This window comes from Schistocerca piceifrons, chromosome 1 (genome assembly GCF_021461385.2).
Source record: "Schistocerca piceifrons isolate TAMUIC-IGC-003096 chromosome 1, iqSchPice1.1, whole genome shotgun sequence".
NCBI classification, from domain to species: domain Eukaryota; kingdom Metazoa; phylum Arthropoda; class Insecta; order Orthoptera; family Acrididae; genus Schistocerca; species Schistocerca piceifrons.
Window position 1 is genome coordinate 296,864,878 of NC_060138.1, and position 25,928 is coordinate 296,890,805.

General features: G+C 43.8%; 1 protein-coding gene across 1 annotated transcript in view; it reads left to right on the forward strand.

Moving 5' to 3' along the window:
- The window catches only part of LOC124713235 (collagen alpha-2(IV) chain), a 104,480-nt gene that overhangs the window by 74,604 nt on the left and 3,948 nt on the right, over positions 1 to 25,928 (forward strand). The window contains exons 3-4 of the mRNA XM_047242935.1: positions 11,111 to 11,476; positions 19,776 to 19,938. Of these exons, the coding sequence (XP_047098891.1) occupies positions 11,111 to 11,476; positions 19,776 to 19,938 (529 nt within the window). The remainder of the gene's footprint in view (positions 1 to 11,110; positions 11,477 to 19,775; positions 19,939 to 25,928) is intronic.

Below are 25,928 nucleotides of genomic sequence, written 5' to 3' on the forward strand. Positions count from 1 at the left end.
AGGAGTGGCGTCTGCTACCGGCTAAAAGTTTTAACTTCCATCTGGGAATAAAAGCGGCATTCAGTTTCTCGTTTATCCGGCCAATCATAAAATAAGCAAGGCGGCCGTTGGTGACAGTTCCAGTGAAATGTACCAATATTGATCTTTTTCGGTATCGCAATGTAAGTTTTTTTTCTGGTTTAAAATGGATATAATCGGCTACGTTCTTTATGCAACAAGTGTGAGATTGCAGTATTTTTACTCAGCAATTTTAGATTAAATGGTGACAATGAAACGGCTATCGGAGGAGATATTGGCATTTGAGTTTCGAAGAAAAATTGGCAATTAATGGCATCCCACAGTGAGCCTTTGACACCGTGCCGCACAGCTGCGACGCTGCTCCCATTGTTCTGACATTGCGGGTCGCGGGACGGTAATTAGGAAGCTGCGCCCGTCTGTGCTGCCGGCCATGACTCGCTTTGTCCGGCGTCGCAACAGCAAGTTCTCTCCAACCGGACACACTGCTCCCTTAGTTTCAACTCAACGACCGGCCATTCTAGATGAAATTATGCTAGTTTATTTTGACCAACTTGTGTCGACCCCTCGTCGACGTTTTTGGAAGGAAAAATATCAAACCTGAATGCAACATTAATTTCCCGCTATGTTATTTCTACGCTGGATGCGAATGTAATTTTCGCATTGTTTACGTTGAAGGGAAAAGAAAATTTGCAGCAGGGTATGAACAAACACGATCGTTGATATAAAACGGCCATTACTCCGCTGTGACAACAGTCTCTTTCAGAAGTAGTTGTGTTTTCTCGTGTACGCTGCAGGCTCTTTACGGAGGTGTCCGTATGTTGGTGTTTTCAAGCGATTCATTTACATCCGCTTTACACCCTTTTATTGCGCATACTGGTCTTGTGTACATATCATACAGCTTCTTGGCTCCCCATTTTTGAGTTCATCTTTTTCTTTTAACTGCACATGTTTAAACAGACGATGATAAAGGCGTCTGAATGTATACGAAGAAGGGAACTCTTGGCGGTGACAGATTTCCAAGATATTCTAAAAAGATGTATCAATTGCAGACTAGTGATTTTTCTGTTTTTATACCGTTAGAATCTTTGCAGCGTCCAGTGCTAGCGATGCAAAGACGGGGTATTTCAAACATCAGCACTGGGCATAAAAACGGCCCACAGTATATTTACTTCAGTCTACTTACTACAACTATCAATTACAGCCATAACAATAATAATAACTATTCGAGTGCATAGGAGCTAAACATTTCTTAGATTATTATACATTTGTATTATTCAAAGGTGGTCAAAATTAAAAACAACAAGTAGTTTGCAAATAGTCACGGCTACGTCTGCAGTCATTGGAATAGTGCAAGTACGTGTATTTCACTATGTACACAGTTCTTTAAAATTAGTTCACAAATTAGATAGTTAAAGTTTAACAGCTTCCATCTACATGGTTTTTAATTCATTTAGAATATTTTAACACTCGAAAGCTCAAGATGCACAAATGAGGATAGCACAACAGTCGACATTTAAATGCCAATTTAAAAACTATTACATTCAAACTGATTATCCTAATAAGAGAAAAACGAGAATAAAAATGCGCATGGTTCAAAATTCGGAAATTTTCTGATATTTGCGCATTTAATGCGACGTGTGTGCTTGAATTTATGAAGAAAGCGGATGCAGTCTTGATTGGATCCTTGACACAGCAACTCGCAGATCCTCTTCCAGGTGCCATCGAGACCGATGTTTCGCCTTAATTAATTTCATTGCGGAAAATGTTGACTCACACAAGTAAGTTGGTGCGAAGGGTAATAACACATCGACAGCCATTCTTGCTAAGTTGGGATATTCGTTTTCAGTCTGCACTCAAAAATTTTCAAAAGACTTCGATTTAAATTCATTTCAAAATGTTTTACCACTTACGAGATCTATGATCTCCTGCTGTTTTATTCTTGACATGTGGTCTGTTATGATCTTATCGAACGGACTGTGGATCCAGTCATACTCAGATGAAGGTTTTGGATATTTATTCTTGAATTGTTGTAGATTTTCGAAAACTACTACTTACTACAACTCATTTTCCTTCACGAAATCATTCAGTATCTCGCAGTTATTCTTCTCCATCTGGGATTTTCTTTTAAACGCGAGTTCCTTCCCGCTTGGAAAGATGATACTATTATTTAGAACCTGAAGTGATGAATTGGACAACGGCCTTGCGCAGTGATTACACCGGTTCCCGTCCGATCACCGAAGTTAAGCGCTGTCGGGCTGGACTAGTACTTGGATGGGTGACCATCCGGACTGCTGAGCACTGTTGGAGACGTGTTTCTCGACAATATATAGATTTATCGATATCGTGTTGACAAGGTCGCGTGTCGATATTTTTGTTTTATGTTACTTTTGTTCTAAATTTTAGATAAATATTTGTTCTTTTGAAATTGTAGTAAAACATAATTTTGCTATCACCGTGTCAAGGAGTCTTAGTACGTTTTGAACTTTCATCACGTTCAGTTCTCTTTGACTGTGTACATGGCGCAAAAGAAGAAGTCCAATTATACTTGAGTGTGGCACTGTGAATGGATTACCAAGATATCCGATGTGAAGAAATAGCACACCAGCTGAGTTAAAAACCAATTTTAACGCAACTAGTGGGCTATTTCTTCGCATCGGCATTCTGCAAAAACAGTTGCTGAAACTGGTGAACAAAAATCTAAATGGCGAGATTGGTCTTTGTGATGGGCGGAGACGTGTGAGGGGAAATGCTGACGTAATCAGCGCTCTGCTCTACTAAAAGAAACTTCACCACCTTAATTTTGACACTGTAACTGCTATACGCCGTTCATCATAATAATAAATCTCGTGTAAACATTACACTATGTATTCTTCTGCGTTTGCTGAAACCTCATTGGATTTCGACCCACGTGGACCAGAAGCCAATCTGTCGCGGTACAGTCAAGTACGATAATCAGGATACATTTTATGCTGTGCGTTACGCGTGCATACACTCACAGATAATACGGGACAGCAGTTTTAACGGCGCATTTAATTTGGAAAGCAATGGCCAGGCACGTGGTCCAGCTAATCTGCAGTGATGTGAACAGTTGTAGTAAAGGCGAAAACAGATACGAGCAGAGAACAATGCAGTCTTGAATGTCACTTAAATTTTGCACAGAAGGATACAATGGTAAAACTCAGGCGATACGCTTCTTAGGTGATCTGAAGGAAAACATGCTCTCGATCTTAATTAACATAGTACTGTAATTAGAAAAGTCCACATTGCCTACTCCTCCTCTTTTATGTCGTGGTGTTCTGCATTTCGCCATCGTTCTGCAGTGACGTATGATAAAGCTTCGTTCATTAGTTCCAGTAAGTTGTTTCTCACCACAAATTCCTTTAATTGGCTGCAGATCAATTCTGTTGGGTTCCGATAGCAGTGGCACGGTGACAAATGTAAAAATGCAGCATTTCTACAATGCTCGACGCCGTGAAAAATGTTTTCCGTGTTTCTACTACGCTTATCACTCTCGGTCGTGTGTGAGATCACATCTGTCCCATAAAACAGTGGACATATTCAAACAAAGAGTATTATTTTTCGTATTTCTCCAAAAAATTTAACCGTCTAATGTTTTCTTAACTTCAAGATCTGTAATAACCTTTTATAATATATCGATGATTGGGAATGTGTATTTGCAGTAATAACCAGCGTGTGGTACGTAATTAGAAACCGGAAGACGTGCATTTTTCATGAAAAAAAGATGGTTAAATATGAGTTAATTACCACATGTTGATATATTTCAATGTTTAAATGATTTAGGTATTCAAACGGACCAAAAAAATTGTTGATCACAACAGGTTTCGAACTACCGCTCAATGACCTGTCAGATTATTTAACAACGTCTTTACCTACTTCGCCAACATTACAAGTATACAGACGTTTCTTGTACTTATTATATTGTCCGTCTAAATAAACGTCAAAGCCCATTTTTCTCTGTAATGTTGTGAAAAACATCAAGAACAATTTGTTTCCCGTCATTAACAGTGTTCAGCGCACGTGTTTCATTACGAAGCAGGAAGCAGTGTCATCCATTTTCGTGGTACATATGAACAGTGAGACAAACGGTGCACAAGTAGCGCTTACTGATACTGTGACTGTACGCGATTTTGAAATAAAAGTTACGTAGCTAATGTATGATTAAGAGAAACGTTGATGACTGTTAATATATCAGAATGTCTTAAAGTTTCATTTACAGTGACATAGTAATAAAATATCTAATACAGAAGTTGGACCTACTTCCAAGAGCGGAACAACATCAGTCTTCCGGAGCTACAGCTGCTGACCAATCATCGAGTTTGTGTTTCTTTACATCGGGTTTATTCTTATGACGAACGGAGTATAGGTCGCTGGCGTGAAAAAACGGGGAAGACGACATGAAGTGTTCCAGTCAAATCCGATATGTGACTAAACAGAATGACGGACCCATCGGACACCTTTTCTTGTGCCACTTACCTGCAGTTACCATTGCTACGTAACAAAGTGGTTATCGCCAAGCGCGAACGTCATCGTCTTCCTTTCAATTCTTGCTCTAAGGGGTGGAAACAGTCTGCTAGCCTGTTGATGTACAGAACATCTAATAATAAATCAGTACTTAAATATACAGCTTTTTTTTGCCGGTACGCCGATATATTGATAATTTATTTCGATATATCGATGACCGACAATTAACAGTTTGTAAATATCGATATATTGGATTCCTGATATTTCTAAAAATATCAACAGTCCTAGTTGCAATGTAGCCAGACCGTACGTTACGTGCGCTCCACTCGGCAGTCGACCTCTGACTGCCGACAAGTAACGTTACGTACGCACACAGGAAAGGTGATTTACACCTTTGTGAGGAAAGTCACGTCATCAGACTGCGTGCCTTTGAAATACGGAACTGTATAAAAATTTTTAATGTAGAAAAATATCAACGCATGGTAAAAGGACGAATAGTGACAACAATAATAGACAGCTGCATTGTTTGTCGTTCCCGTCGATCAATACAAGAAAATGCCGTGGTAAATAATTGGAAAAAGCAGCGGCACATTTATTTCACTTTCACGCTCGAACTCGAAAAATACGTTCATCTTGTGATGTCTTGCAGAATAAAAATTAAAAAGAAGAATAAAAGAAACGTAGCGAAAGACGTATATTTACTAACACATCCTCGATCAGCAATGGCCTTTTACGCTCCTCAAACAACTTTTATAATGTTCATAAAATATTTTACAATAGCGTTATTAATGGAAAAACAGGTGCCCTTTCCCTTTCGAACCCGACGATTAGGTTCACTTTGTGATGGCTCGCAAATTGCAGTCACAATTATTTGTTTGGGGTTGCAGAGTAGATATTTGCACAAATGAAATTTGTACCTGTCATTTTTTAAGTGACTTAAACAAACGTCTGAGCGATCTACGTGTACAATGCCTTTTCGGCACACAGCTGAAAGAATTTTATTTCAAAAAATATAAAAAGTTCTGCCCTACATTAAAAATAATTATTTAAGGAAACAGTGGCGTTTTCTGTTCCTAGACACCACATTTATATAAAATAATTTATAATTGTCGTCGATATTGTTTCTTGATCTGATGGACTTAAATTTTTCTTGAGACATGTGAGTCTCAACGTTATCTCCGATGATGAAAGAAGCTGAAAAATGAATTAAAATTTATTCCATGTGCAGGATCTGAAGCAATGTCTCTTCTTTTCTAGGTAGATGTGTTAACCATCACACCACTGTAGCATTCTGGGTGCCACTCCTGCACGGGGTACCTAAGTCCAGTGCACTCCCTAATACAAATTTCAAACCTTCAGCCGATTTTCGCCTTCTCGTATCGTCACTGTTGCCGAGGAATAGCATCCCAGCTTTGTACGTAATGGGCAAATCCTGCCTGTACCTCAGGCCTAGGTGATCTATTGATCTGATGGAATTGAGTTTTCCTTTAGACATACGAGTCTCGGCTTATGATAGAAGCTGAAGAAAGTAATTAAAATTTGTATAATGGCTAGCACATCTGCCTAGTAAGCAAGAAACCCAGGTTCAAGTCCCGAAATTGACGAGTGTAACTGTTGAAGACCGAAGACAAGCTTTAAACTAAGTTCACAGCGGAACTGCATATGAATTAAAATCTTTTTATTAGTCTGTTACCGGCAAAGCAAACCTAGACTCAAGTTACATAGTACAGGCTTTAGTTGTACGACACGTTTTTAAATGTGGTAATAAGCAGTACCGACACAGTTAGCCCCAAACATCGCCTTCACCCTCGCTTACTGACTCAAACATATCGAAATCGTGAAAGTCAATTACGAAATGGTCCATCACTGAGCCTCTATCGATTTCCTTTCTGAAATCTTATTTCTACAGTGTTCCTGAAAGTCTACCTCAGTTTGCCTATGCAGAGAAGATTACGTTGTTCAGCGCTTCATGTTTGAGTCTTTCGACGTCAGCAATCCAGAAGGCGCTATTTCTTCCTGCGATACGTGCTGTAACTTGCGCGCCCATACCTCACCTCTGGTAACCTCAACTGAAGAACGTAGGATTGCACGATCGTTCCAAATCCACATTAAACATTATGACCCACTACTAACGACTGAAGCACAGATGATTTTGGTTAGGCCTTGACATAGGCGGAAGTAGCGACAAGTAAGTGGAAACTCTGGCACCAGTAAGCTTTATTACAACAGAAATTTTATTTTATTAATGAACCAGTCGTCATATAAGATTACAGGAAATTTATTTGTTATTGTTTTGTAACATGAGATGCTGTAAATACTGCTGCCGGTTTCGACACTCAGTCAGACTCAGAACTTTTCATCATATCGTTTCAGGTTCGAACATGCCACTCCTAGCTACAGGTGAAAAAGAATTCGATACTTAACATCTCTTTATGTGTAGTCAGTAACGATGATATGTGCGGGTTCGACTTCCAGCCAGCACAAAAATTTTCATCACGTTATCGCCAATTCAAGCTACGCACACCTGACTACTGGTGAAACAAACTGATATTTAACGTCTGTTTGTGACAAGGAAACAAAGACGCCGGGTTCGAATCCCGGTGAGGCAAAAATTTTCGTCTAATCATTTCAATTTCAATCACCTCGCTACTGGTGAAAATTTAGGTATGTGAAATGTGATGCATAGTTAACAATCGATTACGCACTGGATTCGAATTACTGTTCAAAACAAAGCTTCACGCAATGTCATTTCAAGTTTCAACGTGCACACATTTTGCTATCTGCGAATGAAATCATATGTAAGATCTTTCATGGTTAGTCAACAGGAACAGTAGTTGCTGGATAGGAGTCCCAGGTCTCAGTCCAGTACAAAAATTTTCATCATGAAATTTCAAGTTGAAACATGCTTTTGAAATATTCATTCTAATAAAACGGAGTATACAAGCGTTAAAGATTGTGTCACCCCTAATAACAGGTTTCCTGATATTTGAATTATCGTGATATTAATTTGCATGTGGACTGATAGCCATACAGAGCCGTGTTCTGTAGTGGTCTCTTGTAGTAACGATTTTGTATAATGAAACGATTGTACCGAAAAGAGATTAGATGACCTGCAAGTAAGTTACGTCATGTGAATAGCATATAAATCAGGCGGAACGTAGTTCAGATTGTTCTGATATTTTTGAACGTGAAAGTACATTCGTCAGTTGCTTTCGACAGGGGTTTTCATTCTGTAAATAAGCTCACCGAACGAAATATTAGTCACCCGCTCAAAAAGAGTCCATTGCTCGCTTTGTGGCATTGCACACTGTGTAGAAGTGTGAACAGGCCGTCCACTGATGACGTGAGCAATGGCTGCGAGGTGATGTGTACATGAGTGACCTGTGGGGACTCTGCACTGCATGTAATATGGGTCGAAGTGAAGATGTGACAGAATGGCAGATAGGAGCTACTGTGATTGGACATGCCCATGACCGCAGCGTCAATGAAGCTGCCCGATTCGTTCGTTTATCAATGCGGACTGTCCAATGTGTTAATTTGCATCTGTACTGATAACCACACAGAACAGTGTTCTCTAATAGTCTCTCGTAGTAACGATTTTGTGTAACGGAATGACTGTACCGAAAAGAGAATGCAGGTCCACCTCAACCAGTTTCCTAGTGAACTTAGTGAATATGAGTGTCTTGCGATGAGCCTCTCTTTTCAAATGACGCCAGGTGTAGAAGTGCGCCAACAATCCAATAGGCCTTCAGCCAACAGTAAGTAGAGCGTACAGTTCAGGCCAGAGATGAAACCGTGATCTTTTACACTGTGAACATGAGCCAAGATTTTTATTTCAACGTTCACAGAGAGCAGCTGTTGCCGTTTCCTTTACATCCCTTCTTCCACTATGATAACTGCAGAGTTGACAGGACGGCTCGCAGTTGTTCCTGGTTTGATAAACAGTCATGCAGCCTATCGCCCCTCGACTCGACCGCTAAATCACCCTACTTTAATCCCACATAAAATGTCTGGCACTATTTGGAAAAGTGTGTGAAACTTAACCATCGACATCTCCGCAACTTGGTAATCCTGCTGTATCTAATCATCAACAAGTGGCTTTGGCTGGGTATGGAATACCTGAAGAAAGTTGTGGACTCTCTCCCTCGCTGAACTCAGGATGTTGTCGAGGGCACAGGTGGTGTTCAGCGGTAGTAGCTTGGTTTATCCTGGGTATGACTAATCTGTTGTCTAGTTTGCATACAAAATATACAAATCAAAAAGGGCTATGACACAGGACGGAAGAAACAGAGTACGTTGAGGTGACGAAAGTCATGGGATATAACCTAATATCATGTCGGAACTCTTGTTCGGTGTAGTGCAGAAGCTCAACGTGGCATGGACCCAACAAGTCGTTGGAAGTTCCCTGCAGAAATATTGAGCCATGCTGCCTCTTAGCCTTCCATAAACGCGAAAGTGTTGCCGGTGCAGGACTTCGTGCACAAACTGGCCTGTCGATTATGTCCCATAAATGCTCGATGGGGTTCACGTCGGTCGATCTGAGTGGCCAGATCATTCGCTCGCATTGTCCAGAATGTTCTTCAAACCATTCGCGAATAATTGTGGCCCAGTGACACCTTTGCCTAGAAAAAGTCATAAGTCAGAGAGAGTTAAATAAGGAGGAACCTTCTTAAATCGTTCACTGCAGTGCCTAGCCTATGCTGACGATGTGGCGTTACTCGCACAAAACACAGTTGTGCTAGGCGAAGCCTATCAACAACTGGAGAAAGGTGCAAGGGAACTTGACCTGACAGTTAACATCGAGAAGACCAAGTATATGGCAGTGACCAACCAACAAAACCTACCAAATCTCAGGATAGCTGACAGGGAGTTTGAAAGGGTGAGAGACTTCAAGTACCTTGGGTTGACTATCACTGAGACAAATGACATTGGCAGTGAGGTGAAAGCCAGAATAGCAGCAGGTAACAGATGCTACTTTGCCGCATTACCCATGCTTAGGAGTTCGCTTCTATCACGTAAATCCAAAATCCTCCTTTAAAAAATAATTATATGACCAGTTGATATGAATGGTGCCGAAACGTGGAGCCGGCCACGGTGGCCCTGCGGTTCTAGGCACTTCAGTCCGGAACCGCGTGACTGCTATGGTCGCAGGTTCGAATCTTGCCTCGGGAATGGATGTGTGTGATGTCCTTATGTTAGTTAGGTTTAAGTAGTTCTAAGTTCTAGGGGACTGATGACTTCAGATGTTGAGTCCCATAGTGCTCAGAGCCATTTGAACCATTTTTTGAAATGTGGACCATGACTGTGAATGAGGAAAGGATCCTTAGCATATGGGAGAGAATGGTGCTACGTACAATATATGGCCCAGTATATGAGCAAGAACGTTGGCGCATTCGTACGAATGCAGAACTACAACACCTTTTTGAAGAACCTGATATTGTTACTACCATTAAAATAAGAAGACTGCGGTGGGCAGGGCACGTGGTCAGAATGGAAGAAGACAGAGCATGTAAGAGGATTTTTGATGGCAAGGCTGGAGGAAGGCGGCTGAGGGGACGCTCTAGAAAGAGATGGGTGGATGGAGTTGAAGAAGACATGAAAAAGCTGGGTGTCAGAGGATGGAGACGGAAAGCGATGGATCGGATAGAATGGCAGGATATTGTGATGCAGGCCAAGGTCCTCCAAGAGCTGTAGAGCTGAGGAGTAGTAGTAGTAGTAGTAGTAGTAGTAGTAGTGACATCTTTGGAAACATAAAGTCCATGACTGGGAGCAAATGCTCTCCAAGTAGCCGAACATGACCATTTCCAATCAATGATCGTTCCCATGTTATGTAAACACATCCCACACCATTATGGTGCCTCCTCCATCTTGCACAGTGTCTTGTTGACAACTTGGGTCCATGGCTTCGTTGGGTCTGCGACACACTCGAACCCTACTATCAGCTCTTACCAACTGAAACATATGACCAGGCCACGGTTTTCGAGGCGTCGAGGGTCCAAATGATATGATCACGGGCCCAGGAGGGGCGCTGCAGACGATGTCGCACAGTTAGCAAAGACACTCGTGGTGGTTCTCTACTGCCATAGCCCATTAACGCCAAATTTCTCCGCACTGTCCTAACAGACACAATAGTCGTACGCCCCATATTGATGTCTGCGGTTATTTCACACTGTGTTACTTGTCTGTTAGCGCTGGGAACTGTACGCAAATGCCGCTGCTCTCGGTCGTTAATTGATGGCCGTCCGTGATGAGAGGTAATTTCTGAAATCTGGTATTCTCGGCAGACTCCTGACACTGTGGATCTCGGGGTATTGAACTCCCTAACGATTTCTGGAATGGAATGTCCCATGCATCCAGCTCCAACAACCTCTCCGTGTTCAAAATCTGTTAATTCCCGTCGTGCAGCCATGACGATGTCGGAAACCTCATTACGTGAATCACCTCAGAGCACTGACAATTCCGCCAGTGCACTGCTTTTTTATACCTTGAGTACACGATACCACCGCCATCAGTATATGTGCATATCGCTATCGACTGACTTCTGTCGCCTGAGTGTACGTAGTGAAGCCGGACATAAGGCCTCTGCCTATTAAACAATAACTTGTTGCAGGGTGTCCGCGGCAAGAAAGACGAGGCGGACGTGGAGGACGCAGAGCTGGGAGATGGCGCCGACTACCTGCAGCTGGCGGGCCTGCCCTACAGGGAGGACTACGACGCCGACGGCGACGGCGACGCCGACGGCGACGGCGTCGCCGACGGCGACGAGCTGCAGCTGGACGACCCTTGGCTGCGCGACGAGAAGCGCGCCCTCAAGGGCTTCTTCGGCACGCGAGGCAAGAAGGCCCCGCAGGCCGGCTTCTATGGCGTGCGCGGCAAGAAAGGGCCCTCGGGATTCTACGGCGTGCGAGGCAAGAAGGCCCCCCTCTCCGGCTTCTACGGCGTGCGCGGCAAGAAGGCGCCCTCGCTCGGATTCCACGTACGTACTGATTCCCCAGCCAGCCCTCCAGCTGCTCTTCTGTTCCACCTGCCTGCTGTCCATGCTCCTAGTGTTAACGCGATGCGTACTGTCAGTCAACAACAACTACACTGTTTAGCGATCACAACTTTCGTTAAATTACAAAACCCCTGAGGCTTTCGCGGTCACTTGTTGACGTATTTCCTGTTGGTTTACGTCTCAAGATCTTTCTAGTCCTTGGTTTAGTGATTTTTCCGACATTCCAGCAACACAACTGGTTGGCACTGTCAAAGATTCGCCGACGGCGGTGGCGGTGCGGTTCTGGGCGCTGCAGTCCGAAGCCGCGGGACTGCTACGGCCGCAGGTTCGAATCCTTCCTCGGGCATGGATATGTCAGATGTCCTTAGGTTAGTTAGGTTTAAGTAGTTCTAAGTTCTACGGGACTGATGACCTAAGATGTTAAGTCCCATATTGCTCAGAGCCATTTGAACCATTTGTCAAAGATTCACTGGACTGTTATCATCAATGGACGATGAATTCTGCTACCAGCAATTCAGGGTGAATCTTCTACAATCCCAGCCACTCATGCTGTAAACATATCAGAAAAAACATTAAACAAACGTCGGCCGAATATCTAGAAATGAAGGCCAAACTATTTTCTTATGTGAGGGTTTCAGAAACGATGCAGTCAGTCTGCGTATGAGTCTTCGAGCAGCAACTACTTAGACCTTAGGACAATCACTGATTTGCCATCGTAGCATTTCACAGGTCGGAAAAAATGCTGAATGTAGTAAGTTGCATTTTGATGTTTCATTGAGATCGATGTCATTGGAAAAGAAACTACTCAGGATCAGGGAATTGGCTATCGCATTATCAAAGTGCCTGTGCCTCAATAAAGGGATTTAGGGAAACCTTAAGGGGCAGTCAAAAACAAAAGAGACATATGGAAAAAAGTAAATAAAGTGCACAGTGTAAGCACTATCTCTGACGCAGAGAGTCTGCCCCAAGAGCTGGAACACCTCAAAACTGTATTCCGGAAAATCGGGTACTCGGAATGGCAGATCAGAGGTGCTCACCGTCCCACCTCTACAGTACAGCGTGTGGAGACGGATGAAGTCACGGAGAAAGAGACAGCCACTGCCTATATACCGTATATTGGCGCAGTATCGGGGAAAATAGGACGAATATTGAGGAAACACCGAGTAGGAACTGTCTTTTGACCACCAAATAAACCAAGAGCATTATTGGGAAGTGTCAAAGACGATCTCGGTTTGCGGAAGGCCGGCATATGCCAGATTCCGTGTCAATGTGGGAAGACTTATATTGGACAGACAGCGCGCACCATCGAAGATCGTTGCCGAGAACATCAGAGGTACACTCGACTTGAGTACCCCAACAAGTCGGCGGTCGCAGAGCTCTGTTTGCCCGAAAATCACGAAATGGACTACCAACATATCACGGTCTTGGCACAGACATCTAAATACTGGGACAGCGTCGTTAGAGAGGCTAACGAAATTCGTACCAGGGACGGACTCATCAACCGAGACTACGGCTACATCCTCAGCAGGGCATGGGAACCAGCATTGAGTCTAATTAAAAAGACGCTGAGCAAAGGAAACGAACGGGCGACCAGGGCGGACGAGGCAATTACGCCGACGCCACCACAGACGCCGACGCCAGCGTCTCACCAGCCGCTGACGCGCGGGCGCGGACCGCGGAGAGAACGCCTCGCGAGGACAGAGGATTTAAGGCGGCCACCCACCCTAAGGAGCTCAGTTCGTCAGCGCACCTGCCGATTGCGACATGTCTGATCGCCGAAAGATTGTGCCCGTTGGACACTATGGACCGGGAATATACCCGTGAACTGTTCGAGCAAGAAATACGCCGGGAGAAACTGAAGAATCACATAAATAAGTAATCGCCATAGTTGTAACTTTTAACTACATTATCCGCTGTGAGACATGGTGGTCAATGCCTTCATGGAAAAAAATGTTTGAGGTTGCCGGCGGAAATACGATAGTACCCAGGTATGCACCTCTTCATACGAGGCTAATCGACGGCCACGAAAGACTTTCTTCAGGGCTCCATAAATATGGAAAACGCATGGGGAGGATGCGTAAGGGCTTCCCAGCGAAACTTCTGCAGCGTATTCGAAACAGCCTTGGTCACATGTGGGCGGGTATTATTCTGTAACAGAATGATACCATCCTTCAACACGCCTGAGCGTCTGGACTTTGAGCACACTTCAGCTTTTGGAAAGTGTCCTGCGTACCGCTGTGCGTTAAATGTGGCACTGCGTTCCAAGAACTCAATGAGCAGCGAGCCCTTGCAGTCAAAGAATAACGTCATCCAGAGTTTCTCGGAGTCGGAGTGTCTGTTGTTTCTACTACATTGAGGAATTTTCCAAAAATTTGGAGGAACTGGCACCGACATTCTGTTCATTGTGTTCAGGAGACTATTAAAGCTGCAAGTGTTTGCCAAAGGGATACCTGCACAAATAAATATGTACCGAAGTCCGTGGTGTAGCAGATGGCTGTCTACAGTGAGGTAAATAGCTGCATACGAATGCCAATGTTGTCCTCATGTTTCCCAGTAACTGCTCCATTACACTAGCGGCTCTCACCCTAGTGAAAGCTAGTCGAATTTCCGCCACTATGACAGTTTCCGAGTCAGTATTTGTTTACTTGAACAGCTTCCCATTTAATATCACGAGGAATATTGGGCCGCGTTCCAGACTGTTCACCTGACAAAATTCTAATGTCACAGGGAATCAATTCGACCTCCTAAATTGTAACACACAATGGTGATCAAAAGGTAATGAAAACTGCTATCACGCCAGTACTGAGAAAGACTAATAACGCTAGTTATTACATAACCTAATGTAAAACTCGAATGACGATTTCGCCATTATTGAACGAACCTATGACGAAACAAGCTGCTCTATTGCAGCTTTCCCCCTGTCTTTGAGACGACTACTTTTATGTGTTCATTCGGCTTTAAATCACTCCATATACGTATTCCAAAATTTTTAAATAAATATATACCGTGTTTGCCCAAAGTTTTTGATAATTTCATTTTAAGGCACTACTATTTAAACTACTGGCCATTAAAATTGCTGCACCACGAAGATGACGTGCTACAGACACGAAAATTAACTGACAGGAAGAAGATGCTGTGATATGCAAATGATTAGCTTTTCATAGCATTCACACAAGGTTGGCGCCGCTGGCGACACCTACAACGTGCTGACATGAGGAAAGTTTCCAACCTATTTCTCATACACAAACAGCAGTTGACCGGCGTTGCCTGGTCAATCATTGTTATGATTCCTCATGTAAGGAGGAGAAATGCGTACCGTCACGTTTCCGACTTTCATAAAGGTCGGATTGTAGCCTATCGCGATTGCGGTTTATCGTATCGCGACGTTGCTGCTCGCGTTGGTCGAGAGCCAATGACTGTTAGCAGAATATTGAATCGGTGGATTCAGGAGGGTAATACGGAACGCCATGCTGGATCCCAACAGCCTCGTATCACTAGCAGTTGAGATGACAGGCATCTTATCCGCATGGCTGTAACGGATCGTGTAGCGACGTCTCGATCCCTGAGTCAACAGATGGGGACGTTGGCAAGACAACAACCATCTGCACGAACAGTTCGACGACGTTTGTAGCAGCATGGACTATCAGCTCGGAGACCATGGCTGCGGTTACCCTTGACGCTGCATCACAGACAGGAGCGCCTGCGATGGTGTACTCAACGACGAACCTGGGTGCACGAATGGCAAAACGTCATTTTATCGGATGAATCCACGTTCTGTTTACAGCATCATGATGGTCACATCCGTGTTTGGCGACACCGCGGTGAACTCACAGTGGAAGCGTGTATTCGTCATCGCCATGCTAGGGTATCACCCGGCGTGATGGTATGTGGTGCCATTGGTTACACATCTCGGTCACCTCTTGTTCGCATTGACGGCACTTTGAACAGTGGACGTTACATTTCAGTTGTGTTACGACCCGTGGCTCTACCCTTCATTCGATCCCTGCGAAACGCTACATTTCAGCAGGATAATGCACGACCGCATGTCGCAGGTCCTGTATGGGCTTTTCTGGATACAGAAAATGTTCGACTGCTGCCCTGGCCAGCACATTCTCCAGATCTCTCACCAACTGAAAACGTCTGATCAATGGTGGCTGAGCAACTGGCTCGTCACAATACGCCAGTCACTACTCTTGATGAACTGTGGAATCGTGTTGAAGCTGCGTGTGCAGCTGTACCTGTACACGCCATCCAAGCTGTTTGACCTAATGCCCAGGCGTATCAAGGCCGTTATTACAGCCAGAGGTGGTTGTTCTGTGTTCTGATTTCTTAGGATCTATGCACCCAAATTGCATGAAAATGCAATCACAAGTCCAATGAATACCCGTTTATCATCTGCATTTCTTCTTGGTGTGGTAATTTTAATGGCCAGTAGTGTATTTGTCACATCTACAGCCACACCCCAAAACTACGTGCGCCGCAGCAGTATAAATTTGAAAAGGTAGAATACTAACAAATGCACTCATGGCGACAAAAGTTGTGGGCTACCTCCTAATATCGTGTCGGACATCCTTTTGCCCGGCATAGTGCAGCAACTCGACGTAGCATGGACTCAACAAGTGGTTGCTGTCTCTATAGCCGTCCGTAATTGTGAAAGAGTTGCGGGGGTAGGATTTTGTGCACGAACTAACTTTTCGATTATGTCCCATAAATGTCCTGCGGGTGGTCAAATCATTACTTCGAATTGTCCAGAATGTTCTTCAAACCAATCGCGAACAATTGTGCCCCGGTGTCATTGCATATTATGATCCGCGAAAATTCCATTCTTATTTGGGAACATGAAGTCTATGAACGGCTGCAAATGGTCTCCAAGTAGCTCCAGCCGATGATCGATTCAATTGGACCCGAGAACCCTGTCCATTCCATACAAACACAGTCCACTCTATTATGGAACCACCACCAGCTTGCACAGTGCCTTGTTGACAACTTGGATCCATACCTTCGAGGGGTCTGCGCCGTACTCGAACCCTACCATCAGCTCTTACCTACTGAAATCGAGACTCATCTGACCATTCGACGGTCCTCCAGTCATATAGGTTCCAGCCATTATGGTCACGAACCCACAAGAAGTGCTGTCGGCGATTACGGCAAGTTGAAAAAGAGGGAGTCGCAGAGAGAAAGAGGGTGATATTTATACGAGCGTATCATTAAACCCCTTCACTCAAAAATATTTCTCTCCTTCATAGCTTTTCTGTGTTACCAGAGATGTCGTGTCACTCATCTCATTTGTACTAAGACTGCAGTACACACGAGGTTCATTTGCTTCCACCACACTGAGTGGAATGAATAAGTTCTAATAACTGTTCACTAACCTGCAGTCTTCTACAGTTGTTGTCCCCTGCGCAGAAAACAGCACGTACGTCGTGAATCCGTAATCTTGAGGCTGTAGGAAATCTTAGCGAGGAACTGTTATTTTAGGGATGATTAAATTTGCGAACAGTTTTTCTATACGAGATGCCACTCGCTTTTTATTAGCATAACACGGGAAACTGCACATCACATTCCACTTTAGAGTCACAAATAATTTATATTCTTCAACAGATTAGTAAACTGCTTATTTCCGTAATTAGTATCACACTGTTCTCAAATATACGCATACCAAAAAAATTTTTGCATCACCTCAGTTCCCAGAACTCCTGAAGATAGACGATAACTGTAGGTATTGTATCACAGACACAGTCCCTATGACTGTTCAGAGATTTAAACCCACCCAAGAATGTAAACACCCATGCATGAGCAGCGCCTATTAGACGGAGGGGGTCGTCATTCCACCAGGACGGAGGTACACGGCTCGTGTTGCCCGTAGTTCAACCATGCCTAGATGGTATATACCGCGGTTCGATCGCGTCCGCGTTGTTACTTTGTGCCAGGAAGGGCTCTCAACAAGGGAAGTGTCCAGGCGTCTCGGAGTGAACCAACGCGATGTTGTTCGGACATGGAGGAGATACAGAGAGACAGGAACTGTCGTTGACATGCCTCGCCCAGGCCGCCCAAGGGCTACTACTGCAGTGCATGACCGCTACCTACGGATTATGGCTCGAAGAAACCCTGGCAGCAACGCCACGATGTTGAATAATGCTTTTCTTGCCACCACAGGACGTCGTGTTACGACTCAAACTGTGCACAACAGGCTCCATGATGCGCAATTTCACTCCCGACGTCCATGGCGAGGTCCATCTTTCCAACCACGACACCATGCAGCGCGGTACAGATGTGTCCAACAACATGCCGAATGGACCGCTCAGGAATGGCATCACATTCTGTGCACCGATGAGTGTCGCATATGCCTTCAACTAGACAATCGTCAGAGATGTGTTTGGAGGCAACTCGGTCAGGGGGTGAATGCCTTAGACACACTGTCCAGCGAGTGCAGCAAAATGGAGGTTCCCTGCTGTTTTGGGGTGGCATTATGTGTGGCCGACGTACGCCTCTGGTGGTCATGGAAGACGCCGTATCGGCTGTACGATACGTGAATGCCGTTCTCTGACCGATAGTGCAATCATATCGGCTGCATATTGGCGAGGCATTCGTTTTCATGGACAACAATTCGCTGCCTCATCTTGCACATCTTGTGAATTACTTCCTTCAGGATAACGACGTGGCTCGACTAGGGTGGCCACATATTCTCCAGAAATGAACCCTGTCGAACATGCCTGGGATAGATTGAAAAGGGCTGTTCATGGACGATGCGGCCCACCAACCACTCTGAGGGATCTACGCCGAATCGTCGTTGAGGAGTGGGACAATCTGTACCAACAGTACCTTGATGAACTTGTGGATAGTATGCCACGACGAATACAGGCATGCATCAACACAAGAGGACGTGCTACTGGGTATTAGAGGTCCGATGTTTACAGGAATCTGGACCACCACCTCTGAAGATCTCGCTGTATGATGGTACAACATGTAATATGTGGTTTTCATGAGCAATAAAAAGGGCGGAAATGATGTTTAAGCTGATCTCCGTTCCAGTTTTCAATACAGGTTCCGGAACTCTCGGAACCGAGGTGATACAAAACTTTTTTTGGTTTGTGTATTTCCAAATATCCATATGTTGCTATTAAAGTCTTAACTAACACCGACCGCGGCAGACAACATGTCTGATCTCACAGCCGAACCACTTCGCCTGCCATCCAAGTTAGGCGCGATCCAAAGATCTCCGAAGTGCTTTGTCAGCCTTTTCGTTAAGCTGGTTATTAATACTTGTGAAATAGTGGAATGATATCGCGCTATTGAGAGATGCTTTAAATATGAAATACCCCTAATTATGCTCTTTAGTTTGTCTAATATTAATAACAGAAGATTGTCATTTGGCGCGCAACTTCCGAATGCTGGAGCCACCGCGGAGAGGGACCACAATTTAGACGGTCTTTCTCATGATACCCATACCTAACAAACCATCTGTAATCGGTACCTCACACCACATTACGTCATCATCCAACTGCTGCCTTCTCAGCTGCTCTAAAAAGAGCTTCTTGTACTTGAATATGACATCTGCAAAGCCAGAAATATTACACGTCTCGGTCACCTCTTGTTCGCATTGACAGCACTTTGAACAGTGGACGTTACATTTCAGATGTGTTACGACCCGTGGCTCTACCCTTCATTCGATCCCTGCGAAACCCAACATTTCAGCAGGATAATGCACGACCGCATGTTGCAGGTCCTGTACGGGACTTTCTGGATACAGGAAATGTTCGACTGCTGCCCTGGCCAGCACATTCTCCAGATCTCTCACTAATTGAAAACGTCTGGTCAGTGGTGGACGAGCAACTGGCTCGTCACAATACGCCAGTCACTACTCTTGATGAACTGTGGTATCGTGTTGAAGCTGCGTGGGCAGCTGTACTTGTATACGCCATTCAAGCTCTGTTTGACTCAATGCCCAGGCGTATCAAGGCCGTTATTACGGCCAGAATTGATTGTTCTGGGTACTGATTTCTCAGGATCTATGCTCCCAAATTGCGTGAAAATGTAATCAGATCCCAGTTCTAGTATAATGTATTTGTCCAATGAAAACCCGTTTATCATCTGCATTTCTTCTTGGTGTAGCAATTTTAATGCCCAGTAGTGTTTATGCGGTACTACCGCCTTCTGTATATGTGCATATCGCTATCCCGTGACTTACGTCATCTCAGTATAGAAGCAAAAGTAGCTTGAATAAGTTTGTCAGTGGTGTGAACCTGGTATTGAGGTGATGTCTGTGTTGTCCGCCACTCAGGGAGTACGAGGCAAGAAGGACGACGGGGCTTCCCCTCCCGACCTGGACTCCCTGCTGTACTACCTGAACGAGGCCAGCGAGGCGACTCGCCAGAAGAGGGGCAACACCAAGAAGGCGCCCGTCGGCTTCTACGGCACCCGCGGCAAGAAGTCCTGGGCTCCGGGTACGTACTCTGCCGGCGAGGCTCTCACTTCTAACCACCGACCACTGCGACTGCTATTCTCGTTGCACGTTTACCAACTGCAACTTATACGGGATGTAACAAAAAGGTACATCTAAATTTTCAGGAAACATTCCTCGCACACAGAGGAATAAAATGTGTTATATACAGGGTGAGGCAGCTAAGTCGTAATACCCAACCGTAATAGATACAAAGATGCCGTTTGGACAGTGAATTGCAGGAACAAGGGCTACTTGAATACTTCATATTTCATGTTTGTGCTATTTTTATTACATAGATATGAGGTAATCTTTGTTTTTTTAAATGGAACCCTATGTTAAATTTTAGCGTGACATGATGGGCTTAAAAAGACGGTTTCAAATATGTGTATATCATAATATTTAGGCGAATAGTTTTTGAGACACAGATATGTTCCCGTATCGTATTCATCCTTCGAAACGGCGTTGTCCAATGCGACCTTTCCTGTTAACCACTGAGGAACTTAACAGGGAGGGCGTTGTTTTCGTGCTTCGCGATAACGCCGCAAGGTGACGCACGAGGTAGCTGGAGAGAAGGATAAATGTGCTGCTGGGATAATGATACATCGCATTTCCGCCACAGATTCTTGGAGCAGACATCTACACCAACGAAGAAAAGTGAGATATGCTTCTAGTGAATGGTGAAAGCAGAGGAAATGCTGTTAGGGCGATAAAGCGATATGGAGAGCTGTATCGTGATCGTGAGCGTCCTACGCGTCAGCTTCTTGCAAGTATTTGCAAGAAATTACTTGAATCGGGGTCATGGAACGCCATACAGAGGACAAGGCTGAAAACTGCAACTGGCGAGGTACATGAAGAGGGCGTTCTAGCGTTGGCGCATAAAGACCCTATGTGTTGTCATCGGCAGATTTCACCCATTTCACCTCTCAATGCATCAAACACTCTCCGGTGTGGATTTCGAACGGCGCCAGGAATTTTACCGGTTTGCGCTGCAGCGCCCACAAGATGATCCAACGGTTTTTCAACGGGTGCTTTTTACTGATGAAGCAACTTTCACCAACCACGGTAATGTTAATTTGCATAATATGCATTACTGGTCACTAGAGAACCCTCATTGGCTTCTACAGGTACAGCATCAGCAACCGTGGAGTGTTAACGTGTGGTGCGGCATGGTTGGAAACGTCATTGTGGGGCCGTACGTTCTTCCGGGTATACTAAATGGCAATAACTATGCACAGTTCCTGTGGAACATTCTGCCCATTTTTCTGGAAGAGGTACCACTAACCACGGGTGAGTGCATATGGTTCCAACATGACGGCTGTCCTGCTTATTCTTCCCGTGTGGCTACAGAGCTGTTAAATGAAAAGTTCCCGGATTGTTGGATAGGACGACGTGCTAAGTGAAGTGGCCAGCCCGGTCTCCTGACCTGACCCCTCTTGATTTTTTTCTGTGGGGAGCAATCAAACATAAAGTTTATGCTGAAATACCAACTACGCCAGACGATATGAAGTAACGTATCATCGAAGCGTGCTCTGATATCTCACGTGATACCCTCGCAGCCGTTCACAAATCATTCGAGCGGTGACTACAAATGTGCATTACAGCAGAGGGGAAGCATTTTGAGCACATGCTTCAATAAAGTTTAGTATCATGTACAGTATGTATTTTGCATCTTTGTGTGTATTTGCTTCATATTGTGATCAACAGTAAATATTTTCAAATAAAAAACAAATACGTACGAAATAATTGTGACCAATAAGGACCTCCTCATTTACATTAGTATTTCTGTTACTTAGAATGTATTAAAATCTTCTAGTATTTTAATACTGTATGTTGTCTACTATTTTGGTATCACAGTTGTCAAATAACTTAATAATATTTGCGCGATATCATCAGTTAATTTTTGCGCAAAATATCGCAATATGTATTACTATTGTCGGGTAAATGGGCGTGTTTTTGTAAAGAGGACTCGCGACCTTTACCATGTACTTTACACAACAGGAAAGGTCGCACTGAACAACGCCGCTTCGAAGGACGAACACGATACGAGAACATATCTGTGTCTCAAAACTATTCGCCTGAATATTATGATATACGCATTTTTGAAAGTGTCTTTTTAAACCACTCATGTTACGCTAAAATTTAACATAGGGTTCCATTTAAAAAAAGGCCTCATATCTCTGTAATAAAAAAAGCACAAACATGAAATGTGATGTATTCAAGTAGCCCTTGTCCCTGCAATGCACTGTCCAAACGGCATCTTTGTATCTATTACGGCTGGGTAGATATAAGGGCTGTTATGATTTAGCTGCCTCACCCTGTAAGTGTGGGTCCGGAAACGTTTTATTTCCATATTAGAGCTCATTTTCTACTTCTCATCATAACTGCGTTAATCACGGGAAACATACAGGAACAGAATATAATAGCATTACATGAAACGTTTTCTTATATGAGATGTTCAAAATACCTTCCAGATTATGTTTGGTTAGAGAGATTTCCAGAAAGACAGTGCCTCTACAGGCGGAGGATGAAGTAATTGATCGTCGTCTTAGGAGAAATGGGACGCTAAAGCCCTCTACTCGCGACTGGAGGAGGCGTAGAAGGACCAGGACACCTCAACTGAAGGAGGAACTTCTTCGTGTAGTTGAGGACAACCCTACTATAGCGTAATACAACTAGCTGCAAGACATAAATGTTGATTGGAGATTGCTACGCGAGGAAATATTTCTTTCCACTGCGTGACAAGAATGTTTCCTGAAAGTCTGACCTCACCTTTTCGTTACACCCTGTGTGGATAGACCATACACAGTGCCCCACTTATTTCGAACAGCTTCGAATTTCTGGTGTGTGTGGGTGGAAGGGATGTGGGGGTGAGGGACTGGGAGAAGTGGGCTTAAGAAACTCATGTCAAGGGGATTATGGCATTGTACTTCAGTTTTTGAAAAGAAAATCAGTGTCAAAGGTCATGACGAAGGGTACATTTTCGACCAGTAAGGGTTATTAGAACGCTATAACAATATGAACCATGTTGTTGTTGTTGTTGTGGTCTTCAGTCCTGAGACTGGTTTGATGCAGATCTCTATGCTATTCTATCCTGTGCAAGCCTCTTCATCTCCCAGTACCTACTGCAGCTTACATCCTTCTGAATCTGCTTAGTGTATTCATCTCTTGGTTTCCCTCTACCATTTTTACCCGCCACGCTGCCCTCCAATACTAGATTGGTGATCCCTTGATGCCTCAGAACATGTCCTACCAACCGATCCCTTCTTCTAGTCAAGTTGTGCCACAAACTCCTCTTCTCCGCAATTCTGTTCAAGATCTCCTTATTACTTATGTGATCTACCCATCTAATCTTCAGCATTCTTCTGTAGCACCACATTTTGAAAGCTTCTATTCTCTTCTTGTCCAAACTATTTATCCTCCATGTTTCACTTCCATACATGGCTACACTCCATACAAACAGTTTCAGAAACGACTTCCTGACACTTAAATCTATACTCGATGTTAACATATTCCTCTTCTTCAGAAACGCTTTCCTTGCCATTGCCAGTTTACATTTTATATTCTCTCTACTTCGACCATCATCAGTTATTTTGCTCCCCAAATAGCAAAACTCATTTACTACTTTAAGTGACTGATTTCCTAATCTAATTCCCTCAGCATCACCCGACTTAATTCGACTACATTCCACTATCCTCGTTTTGCTTTTGTTGATGTTCATCTTATATCCTCCTTTCAAGACACTGTCCATTCCGCTCAACTGCTCTTCCAAGTCCTTTGCTGTCTCTGACAGAATTACAATGTCATCGGCGAACCTAAAAGATTTTATTTCTTCTCCATGGATTTTAATACCTACTCCGAATTTTTCTTTTGTTTCCTTTCCTGCTTGCTCAATATACAGATTGAATAACATCGGGGATAGGCTACACCCCTGTCTCACTCCCTTCACAACCACTGATTCCCTTTCATGTTCCTCGACTCTTTATCGTACATTTTATTAAAGGTGGTAGCCCACAGCTAGAAGGTATTTAGAAATATCATACTTACAACACCATGAGCTACTAATAAATACTTTTTTATTACAGCAGGTTACAATTCTCAGATCATCATTGTGAAGTACTTTACCACAGCAATGTCTTCAGTTGTATTTAATGTTCTTTTGCATGTCTGTGTTTTATCGTATACTGTATAATGCCCTTCAGACATGCATTCACTGCTACGACCTACAGCTATGTGAAACAGAAGAAAGAGTTGCTCAGTTTATTAGTGAGATACGATAATTTGTGCCGGATCGGGCTCAGACCTGGATTTCCCGCTTTACGCGAGCGGCCTCCATAACGACTTCAGTTATCCGAGTGCACTTCCCAGACGAATCCTAGCCACCGTCTGTCACCAGGTGTCTACGTTCCGCCCTTGCACAGTTGCTGTGATTCCCGCACAGAGAGAGACTAAGTTATTACCGCTGCGGCCTATCTAGGCGTGTAATACTATTTTGCAGCGTCTGTGTTTTACAGTGTATTATGCAATTATGAATACATTTCTTCTATTTCTTACAGCTGTAGATCCTAGCAGCGTCTGTTTCTTCCGACATTCGTGTATGTCTGAAGGACATTGCGTAGTACACTGTAAAACACAGACACTGCAAAATCGAATTACATGCCTAGACAGGCCACGACAATTATAAATAAGTTTCTCCCTGGGGGGAAATCACAGTAACTGTGTGAGTGCAGGACGTGGACACAGGGTGACATATGGAGGGTTGGGTCGGCTCAGGAAACGTGCTCGGATAGCCGAAGTTGCTATGGCAACCGCTCTGTGGTAAGGTGTGTTCGAGTCCCGGTTCGGCGCAAATTTTCATATGTAATTAATAAATTGGGCAGCTGGAATCTAATCGTATTCGCAATTGCGAATACATTTGTTGTTTTATGCTATTTGACGCCGTAGGTTTAAACTGCCGTGTAATCTGCTTTAAATGACTTTCACATATCTGATGATGATCTCTGGATTGAAATGGGTTGCAATAAAGAATTATTTGTTAGGAGCTCATGGAGGATTTTTTAAAATACATTTTGGCTCTCATAAATGCAAGAAAGGTTGATTTCCAGTCACTGCATCATACACAAAGAAGTTACCACGTTGTTAATTAGGGCGTTTGCCGATTTCCTGGTATAAAAATCTAGGAACGTTGATGATATGACTAGTTATTGGTGCCGACAATTTTTTCATTTTGTTCTTCACATTAAAATCTGGAAATGAAAAGATAAAAACGCGCTTCACCATATCTCTGTGTGTCACTCTTCTCTCCTTTAATTTTGTTGTTGTTGTTACTGTTGTCAATCGCGTCGGTCAGTCGCCTGATGCCACGGCCCATCAACGGATAGGTTTATCGTACATCCTACAATGACTTTTGCAGTTATTACACACATTACTCCTTTGTTCCTTGGCTGTTAGCACTGACAACTCTATGCTAACAACACTGCTCTCTATCATTAAGCGAGGGACCTCGGTCACTCGTTGTCCGTGGTGAGAGGTAATGCCTGAAATGTGGTCTGATGCAACCTCCATCCGTTTGAATCTGCCCACTTCTCTCGTGCTTACATTTCAACAATACATATTTGCCTTGATTACCAAATTGACAGTTCCAAAATTAAAAGAAAACATTACTATATTACTTCAAAAATGGTTCAAATGGCTCTGAGCACTATGGGACTCAACTGCTGAGGTCATTAGTCCCCTAGAACTTAGAACTAGTTAAACCTAACTAACCTAAGGACATCACACACATCCATGCCCGAGGCAGGATTCGAACCTGCGACCGTAGCGGTCTCGCGGTTCCAGACTGCAGCGCCAGAACCGCGCGGCCACTTCGGCCGGCCTATATTACTTCATAAATATTTTGCGTGGTGGGGCACTGTAGGTATTTTATGTCGCTATATCACTTTCCTGTGTGAAGCACAAAACTGTTTTACTTATAACCATGATCTCTGGATACCT